The following is a 10,000-nucleotide window of genomic DNA, read 5'->3' on the forward strand; positions in this document are numbered from 1 at the left end:
TTTTCATTTTCACGTCCTGCGCCACGATGTTTAAATATCAAATGCATTTGCGCTCATCTGTGTGCATGAGCTGCTGGTCTGAGAACGAGTGTGTGTTCAGGAGCATTGATGGAGCGTTGCTATTTAGAGGAACTGAAATACACTGACCGACTGAACCCTGGGCTAAAGTCAATGGCCCAATATTATTACATTTTTTATTTAAAAGGCGTGTTAGTAATGTGAGCATATAGGCGGGTCCAACAATGCGCGTAAACTCTGTTTATTACACACACTCTGCTTATTATACACACTCTGCTTATTACACACACAGGGACGCACAGCGGCACACAAACATGCCAAATATTAAAAATAAAAGGATTACAATGTAAAAGTATTATTATTATTATTATTAATAAGTATTAATATTGTGTACATAAAGATATGGTAAATCCGGCTTGTCCCGTAGATGGCCTGCTTGAGCTTTAACCTCTCACACACACACACACACACACACACACACACACACACACACACACAGCTTTAACCTCAAGCACAAGCAGATCCGTTCTCTCGCTAGAGAAGTGTTTTGTTTTTCCGCTCTCTAATTCCGCCGTGTAAATAGCGAATCCGCCATGGTGCGAGCGCAACTGGCTTTTAAAGGGAATGTGAGACGAGACTCTGATTGGTTTATTTCACATCACGCCCAAAACACACCCTTTACTCATTAAGAGAATAGAGACAAAACACACCCTTTACTCATTAAGAGAATAGAGACGTCTCTTTTAGACCATGCGCCGGGAGCGCCGCCCATTTGTCCCGTGGTTAAACTAGCAAAAGTGGATTCGGACGCCCTAAGTGCACTTGCTTTAGACCATGAGCTTAGATCGTTAAAATAGGGGCCAATGACCGGCTCAAAACGACCTTCATCGAATGTTCTTTATCGCTGTGTTTACCGTCGAATACGATGTCATTGGGATGCACCATCGGCAGCAGATCTCGGAAGGGAACGTAAACCTCTCCGTCAGGTCCCGATCCCAAACACACCGTGGAAGATTCCAGCAGTGAGCCGTAGTAATTCGCTTTCTGAAAGAAGGACAATACAAGATATTTACAGAGATTACTAAATACTTGAACAAACTAACGTTTATTAATGGGACCTTGTTACCCACGTCTTTTCTTCCACCGTAATACTGGATTAATATTGCATTCGCTCCATGTTGTTGGGTTAGGGTTATTTCTGTAGTATACAAATAAATGTGAATTGAATTGAATTGTACCTTCACACCGGTCTTGGTTTTCCAGGTCAGGCCCAGTTTGTTGGCCAGGACAGCAGCAGTGACCGTGGTCCCGTTATTCCCACCCCATCCCACCAGCATCACTCCCAGTCTGGGAACCGTCCTCTCCGTGCGGAAGGTGAACTCGGTGCTGGACGGCGTCACCTGAACAACACGCACATTTAAAAGTCACAGCTAACAAAAATATGTTGGTAACACTTTACAATAAGGTTCATTAGTTAAAGGTGCAGTCTGTAAGATTGACAGCTAGTGGTGGACATAGGTACTGCAGTCCAATTCAAAATATCAGAGATCGCTGTTTCCCCGCCTCCTCAGACTCGACACTCACGAGTCGCCAGTTTGAGACACGCAACAGGAACGAGCGCAATGGACAATGAGAATTACCAACATGCAATATCACAGACCAAAACAAAAACAAACATTCCAGCCTGGAAACACACATTTCAAAGTAAAATAACTGGCTTAATAACATATTATGGTATTTTTATGCTTTAGTAGAGTGAAAGTTGCATACAGCACCTTTAACATTAGTTAACTACCTTAACTAAGAATGAACAATACTTCTATATTTATTAATCTTAGTTAATATTAATTTCAACATTTCCCAATACATTACTAAAATCAAAGGTTGTATTTGTTTTCATTAGTAAATGCACTGTGAACTAACATGAACAAACAATGAACAGCTGTATTTTTAATAACTAATATTACCTAGATTAACTAATATAGTAACAAATGTATTGCTCATTGTTAGTTCATGTTAGTTAATATATGAACTAATTTTAACTAATGAACCTTATTGTAAAGTGTTACCAGTATATTCTAACACCGTAATTCTTTTCAGGATTTATAGCATAATTTGTCACTATGTTAAACTATGGCAGTGAATCATGTGTAGAAGTTTGTATCAGTTCCAGTGAAGTCCTGACAAAAACTCAGCCTTGAATGGAAAAGATATTGTTGTTTATTATTTTTCGAGGCATGTGACAAAGAACAGAGTCTCCCAGATGAGAAGAGTCCTTGCGAATGTTATGTCTCGTATATAGAAGAGAAGATAATGTCTAATTTGCAAAAAGAACAGAATACCATGTTCGTATAGTCCTAGTGTTTGTGAATCTTGTTAGTTCGAGGCTGGATCCTCCTTCTCATTTTCTATGGCCTCTAGAAGTGTGGAGAACTTGAACTTGAATTTTTACTCCTGGTCTTCATTGAGCTTACTGGTTTCTTTATGTGCTTTAACTGTAATTCCCCTACTATACAACAATTTATTCCCTCGTTTTACTAAATTGTGCGCACAATATAATTCGTTCTCTAATTTTTCTAAATCACATGCATGATAAAATAATTCGTTCCCTCGTTTTATTCAATCGTGTGTGTGCAATATAATTTGTTCCCTCATTTTACTAAATCGTGTGCACGATATAATTCGTTCCCTCGTTTTACTAAATCGTGTGCGCAATATAATTCGCTCCCTCGTTTTACTAAATTGTGTGCACGATATAATTCGTTCCCTCGTTTTACTAAATTGTGTGCACGATATAATTCGCTTCCTCGTTTTACTAAATTGTGTGCACGATATAATTCGTTCCCTCGTTTAACTAAATTGTGTGCACGATATAATTCGTTCCCTCGTTTTACTAAATTGTGTGCACGATATAATTCGTTCCCTCGTTTTACTAAATTGTGTGCACGATATAATTCGCTTCCTCGTTTTACTAAATTGTGTGCAATATAATTCGTTCCCTCGTTTTACTAAATTGTGTGCACGATATAATTCGTTCCCTCGTTTTACTAAATCGTGTGCACGATATAATTCGCTTCCTCGTTTTACTAAATCATGTGAGCAATATAATTCGTTCCCTCGTTTTACTAAATCGTGTGAGCAATATAATTCGTTCCCTCATTTTACTAAATTGTGTGCACGATATAATTCGTTCCCTCATTTTACTAAATTGTGTGCACGATATAATTCGTTCCCTCGTTTTACTAAATCGTGTGCGCAATATAATTCGTTCCCTCGTTTTACTAAATCGTGTGCGCAATATAATTCGTTCCCTCATTTTACTAAATTGTGTGCACGATATAATTCGTTCCCTCGTTTTACTAAATCGTGTGCGCAATATAATTCGTTCCCTCGTTTTACTAAATCGTGTGCGCAATATAATTCGTTCCCTCGTTTTACTAAATTGTGTGCACGATATAATTCGTTCCCTCGTTTTACTAAATCGTGTGCGCAATATAATTCGCTCCCTCGTTTTACTAAATCGTGTGCGCAATATAATTCGTTCCCTCGTTTTACTAAATTGTGTGCGTGATATAATAATTCGTTCCCTCGTTTTACTAAATTGTGTGCACGATATAATTCACTCCCTCGTTTTACTAAATCGTGTGCGCAATATAATTCACTCCCTCGTTTTAGTAAATCGCGTGCGCAATATAATTCGTTCCCTCGTTTTACTAAATTGTGTGCACGATATAATTCGCTCCCTCATTTTACTAAATCATGTGCACAATATAATTCGCTCCCTCGTTTTACTAAATCGTGTGCGCAATATAATTCACTCCCTCGTTTTAGTAAATCACGTGCATGATATAATTCGTTCCCTCGTTTTACTAAATTGTGTGCACGATATAATTCGTTCCCTCGTTTTAGTAAATCACGTGCATGATATAATTCGTTCCCTCGTTTTACTAAATTGTGTGCACGATATAATTCGTTCCCTCGTTTTACTAAATCGTGTGTACGATATAATTCGCTCCCTCGATTTACTAAATTGTGTGCACGATATAATTCGTTCCCTCGTTTTACTCAATTGTGTGTGCAATATAATTCGCTCCCTCATTTTAGTAAATCGTGTGCGCAATATAATTCACTCCCTCGTTTTAGTAAATCGCATTCATGATATAATTCGTTCCCTCATTTTAGTAAATCGCGTGCGCAATATAATTCGCTCCCTCGTTTTACTAAATTGTGTGCACGATATAATTCGCTCCCTCATTTTACTAAATCATGTGCACGATATAATTCGCTCCCTCGTTTTACTAAATCGTGTACGCAATATAATTCGTTCCCTCGTTTTACTAAATCATGTGCACGATATAATTCGCTCCCTCGTTTTACTAAATCGTGTGCACAATATAATTCGCTCCCTCATTTTACTAAATCATGTGCACGATATAATTCGCTCCCTCGTTTTACTAAATCATGTGCACGATATAATTCGTTCCCTCGTTTTACTAAATCGTGTGTACAATATAATTCCCTCCCTCATTTTACTAAATCATGTGCACGATATAATTCGCTCCCTCGTTTTACTAAATCATGTGCACGATATAATTCGCTCCCTCATTTTACTAAATCATGTGCACGATATAATTCGTTCCCTCATTTTACTAAATCATGTGCACGATATAATTCGTTCCCTCGTTTTACTAAATCGTGTGTGCAATATAATTCGTTCCCTCGTTTTACTAAATCGTGTGTGCAATATAATTCGCTCCCTCGTTTTAGTAAATCGCGTGCACGATATAATTCGTTCCCCGTTTTACTAAATTGTGTGTGCAATATAATTCGCTCCCTCGTTTTACTAAATTGTGTGCACGATATAATTCGTTCCCCGTTTTACTAAATTGTGTGTGCAATATAATTCGCTCCCTCGTTTACTAAATTGTGTGCACGATATAATAATTCGTTCCCTCGTTTTACTAAATTGTGTGCACGATATAATTCGCTCCCTCGTTTTACTAAATTGTGTGCACAATATAATTCGTTCCTTTGTTTTACTAAATTGTGTGCACGATATAATTCGTTCCTTTGTTTTACTAAATTGTGTGCACGATATAATTCGCTCCCTCGTTTTACTAAATTGTGTGCACGATATAATTCGTTCCTTTGTTTTACTAAATTGTGTGCATGATATAATTCACTCCCTCGTTTTACTAAATTGTGTGCACGATATAATTCGCTCCCTCGTTTTACTAAATTGTGTGCACGATATAATTCGCTCCCTCGTTTTACTAAATTGTGTGCATGATATAATTCGTTCCTTTGTTTTACTAAATTGTGTGCACGATATAATTCGTTCCCTCGTTTTACTAAATTGTGTGCACGATATAATTCGTTCCCTCGTTTTACTAAATTGTGTGCACGATATAATTCGTTCCCTCGTTTTACTAAATTGTGTGCACGATATAATTCGTTCCCTCGTTTTACTAAATTGTGTGCACGATATTATTCGCTCCCTCGTTTTACTAAATTGTGTGCACGATATAATTCGCTCCCTCGTTTTACTAAATTGTGTGCACGATATAATTCGCTCCCTCGTTTTACTAAATTGTGTGCGTGATTTAATTCACTCCCTCGTTTTACTAAATTGTGTGCACGATATAATTCGCTCCCTCGTTTTACTAAATTGTGTGCACGATATAATTCGCTCCCTCGTTTTACTAAATTGTGTGCGTGATTTAATTCGCTCCCTCGTTTTACTAAATTGTGTGCACGATATAATTCGCTCCCTCGTTTTACTAAATTGTGTGCACGATATAATTCGTTCCTTTGTTTTACTAAATTGTGTGCGCAATATAATTCGTTCCCTCATTTTACTAAATTGTGTGCACGATATAATTCGCTCCCTCGTTTTACTAAATTGTGTGCATGATATAATTCGTTCCTTTGTTTTACTAAATTGTGTGCACGATATAATTCGTTCCCTCGTTTTACTAAATTGTGTGCGTGATTTAATTCGTTCCCTCGTTTTACTAAATTGTGTGCATGATATAATAATTCGTTCCCTCGTTTTACTAAATTGTGTGCACGATATAATTCGCTCCCTCGTTTTACTAAATTGTGTGCACAATATAATTCACTCCCTCGTTTTACTAAATTGTGTGCACGATATAATTCTCTCCCTCGTTTTACTAAATTGTGTGCACAATATAATTCACTCCCTCGTTTTACTAAATTGTGTGCGTGATTTAATTCGCTCCCTCGTTTTACTAAATTGTGTGCACGGTATAATTCGTTCCCTCGTTTTACTAAATTGTGTGCACGATATAATTCACTCCCTCGTTTTACTAAATTGTGTGCGTGATTTAATTCACTCCCTCGTTTTACTAAATTGTGTGCGTGATTTAATTCGCTCCCTCGTTTTACTAAATTGTGTGCACGATATAATTCACTCCCTCGTTTTACTAAATTGTGTGCACGATATAATTCACTCCCTCGTTTTACTAAATTGTGTGCACAATATAATTCACTCCCTCGTTTTACTAAATTGTGTGCACAATATAATTCACTCCCTCGTTTTACTAAATTGTGTGCGTGATTTAATTCACTCCCTCGTTTTACTAAATTGTGTGCGTGATTTAATTCGCTCCCTCGTTTTACTAAATTGTGTGCACGATATAATTCACTCCCTCGTTTTACTAAATTGTGTGCACGATATAATTCACTCCCTCGTTTTACTAAATTGTGTGCACGATATAATTCGTTCCCTCGTTTTACTAAATTGTGTGCGTGATTTAATTCGCTCCCTCGTTTTACTAAATTGTGTGCACGATATAATTCGTTCCCTCGTTTTACTAAATTGTGTGCGTGATTTAATTCGCTCCCTCGTTTTACTAAATTGTGTGCACGATATAATTCGTTCCCTCGTTTTACTAAATTGTGTGCGTGATTTAATTCGCTCCCTCGTTTTACTAAATTGTGTGCACGATATAATTCGTTCCCTCGTTTTACTAAATTGTGTGCGTGATTTAATTCGCTCCCTCGTTTTACTAAATTGTGTGCACGATATAATTCACTCCCTCGTTTTACTAAATTGTGTGCATGATATAATTCGTTCCCTCGTTTTACTAAATTGTGTGCACGATATAATTCGCTCCCTCGTTTTACTAAATTGTGTGCACGATATAATTCGTTCCCTCGTTTTACTAAATTGTGTGCATGATATAATAATTCGTTCCCTCATTTTACTAAATTGTGTGCACGATATAATTCGCTCCCTCGTTTTACTAAATTGTGTGCACAATATAATTCACTCCCTCGTTTTACTAAATTGTGTGCATGATATAATAATTCGTTCCCTCGTTTTACTAAATTGTGTGCACGATATAATTCGCTCCCTCGTTTTACTAAATTGTGTGCACAATATAATTCACTCCCTCGTTTTACTAAATTGTGTGCGTGATTTAATTCGCTCCCTCGTTTTACTAAATTGTGTGCACGATATAATTCGCTCCCTCGTTTTATTAAAATTGTGTGCGTGATTTAATTCGCTCCCTCGTTTTACTAAATTGTGTGCACGATATAATTCACTCCCTCGTTTACTAAATTGTGTGCATGATATAATAATTCGTTCCCTCGTTTTACTAAATTGTGTGCGTGATTTAATTCGCTCCCTCGTTTTACTAAATTGTGTGCACGATATAATTCGCTCCCTCGTTTTACTAAATTGTGTGCATGATATAATAATTCGTTCCCTCGTTTTACTAAATTGTGTGCACGATATAATTCGCTCCCTCGTTTTACTAAATTGTGTGCACAATATAATTCACTCCCTCGTTTTACTAAATTGTGTGCGTGATTTAATTCGCTCCCTCGTTTTACTAAATTGTGTGCACGATATAATTCGCTCCCTCGTTTTACTAAATTGTGTGCATGATATAATAATTCGTTCCCTCGTTTTACTAAATTGTGTGCACGATATAATTCGCTCCCTCGTTTTACTAAATTGTGTGCGTGATTTAATTCGCTCCCTCGTTTTACTAAATTGTGTGCGTGATTTAATTCGCTCCCTCGTTTTACTAAATTGTGTGCACGATATAATTCGCTCCCTCGTTTTACTAAATTGTGTGCGTGATATAATAATTCGTTCCCTCGTTTTACTAAATTGTGTGCACGATATAATTCGCTCCCTCGTTTTACTAAATTGTGTGCACGATATAATTCGCTCCCTCGTTTTACTAAATTGTGTGCACGATATAATTCGTTCCCTCGTTTTACTAAATTGTGTGCACGATATAATTCGTTCCCTCGTTTTACTAAATTGTGTGCACGATATAATTCACTCCCTCGTTTTACTAAATTGTGTGCGTGATTTAATTCGCTCCCTCGTTTTACTAAATTGTGTGCACGATATAATTCACTCCCTCGTTTTACTAAATTGTGTGCGTGATATAATAATTCGTTCCCTCGTTTTACTAAATTGTGTGCACGATATAATTCGCTCCCTCGTTTTACTAAATTGTGTGCACGATATAATTCGCTCCCTCGTTTTACTAAATTGTGTGCACGATATAATTCGTTCCCTCGTTTTACTAAATTGTGTGCACGATATAATTCGTTCCCTCGTTTTACTAAATTGTGTGCACGATATAATTCACTCCCTCGTTTTACTAAATTGTGTGCGTGATTTAATTCGCTCCCTCGTTTTACTAAATTGTGTGCACGATATAATTCACTCCCTCGTTTTACTAAATTGTGTGCGTGATATAATAATTCGTTCCCTCGTTTTACTAAATTGTGTGCACGATATAATTCGCTCCCTCGTTTTACTAAATTGTGTGCACGATATAATTCACTCCCTCGTTTTACTAAATTGTGTGCATGATATAATAATTCGTTCCCTCGTTTTACTAAATTGTGTGCACGATATAATTCGCTCCCTCGTTTTACTAAATTGTGTGCGTGATTTAATTCACTCCCTCGTTTTACTAAATTGTGTGCACGATATAATTCACTCCCTCGTTTTACTAAATTGTGTGCATGATATAATAATTCGTTCCCTCGTTTTACTAAATTGTGTGCACGATATAATTCACTCCCTCGTTTTACTAAATTGTGTGCACGATATAATTCACTCCCTCGTTTTACTAAATTGTGTGCACGATATAATTCGCTCCCTCGTTTTACTAAATTGTGTGCACGATATAATTCACTCCCTCGTTTTACTAAATTGTGTGCATGATATAATAATTCGTTCCCTCGTTTTACTAAATTGTGTGCGTGATTTAATTCGCTCCCTCGTTTTACTAAATTGTGTGCGTGATTTAATTCGCTCCCTCGTTTTACTAAATTGTGTGCACGATATAATAATTCGTTCCCTCGTTTTACTAAATTGTGTGCACGATATAATTCGCTCCCTCGTTTTACTAAATTGTGTGCGTGATTTAATTCGCTCCCTCGTTTTACTAAATTGTGTGCGTGATTTAATTCGCTCCCTCATTTTACTAAATTGTGTGCATGATATAATTCGCTCCCTCGTTTTACTAAATCGTGCACACAATATAATTAGTTTTCTCATTTTACTAAATCTTGCGCACAATATAATAATTTGTTCCATCGTTTTACTAAATCGTGCACACAATATAATTAGTTTCCTCATTTTACTAAATCTTGCGGATGATATAATAATTCATTCCCTCATTTTACTAAATCGCGCGTACTATATAACTTGTTCATTCCCTATTTTTGTGAACTAAACAGTTGCTGGTCCCCATTAACTTCCTTAGTATAAAAACGAATGCTAAAAAATACTAAAGTCAATGGGGACTAACAATTGTTTGGCTACCCACATTCTTCAAAATATCTTCTTTTGTACTCAACAGAAAAATAAAGTCGTACAGGTTTGGAACAACTTGAGGGTGAGTAAATGATGACAGGATTTTTGAGTGAGCTGGCCCTTTAAGAGAACTTTAAGAGAACGCCCGTTCCCTGTGAGAGATGA

General features: G+C 36.9%; 1 protein-coding gene across 1 annotated transcript in view; it reads right to left on the minus strand.

The window, feature by feature from the left end:
* LOC311087133 (inositol-3-phosphate synthase 1-A-like) overlaps nucleotides 1-10,000 on the minus strand; it is a 17,506-nt gene that overhangs the window by 6,963 nt on the left and 543 nt on the right. Inside the window, exons 3-4 of the mRNA XM_084120390.1 lie at nucleotides 1,257-1,418; nucleotides 933-1,062 (exon numbers count right to left, since the gene is read on the minus strand). Of these exons, the coding sequence (XP_083976516.1) occupies nucleotides 933-1,062; nucleotides 1,257-1,418 (292 nt within the window). The remainder of the gene's footprint in view (nucleotides 1-932; nucleotides 1,063-1,256; nucleotides 1,419-10,000) is intronic.

Source organism: Abramis brama (genome assembly GCF_963993115.1).
Source record: "Abramis brama genome assembly, chromosome: 7".
Lineage (NCBI taxonomy): Eukaryota > Metazoa > Chordata > Actinopteri > Cypriniformes > Leuciscidae > Abramis > Abramis brama.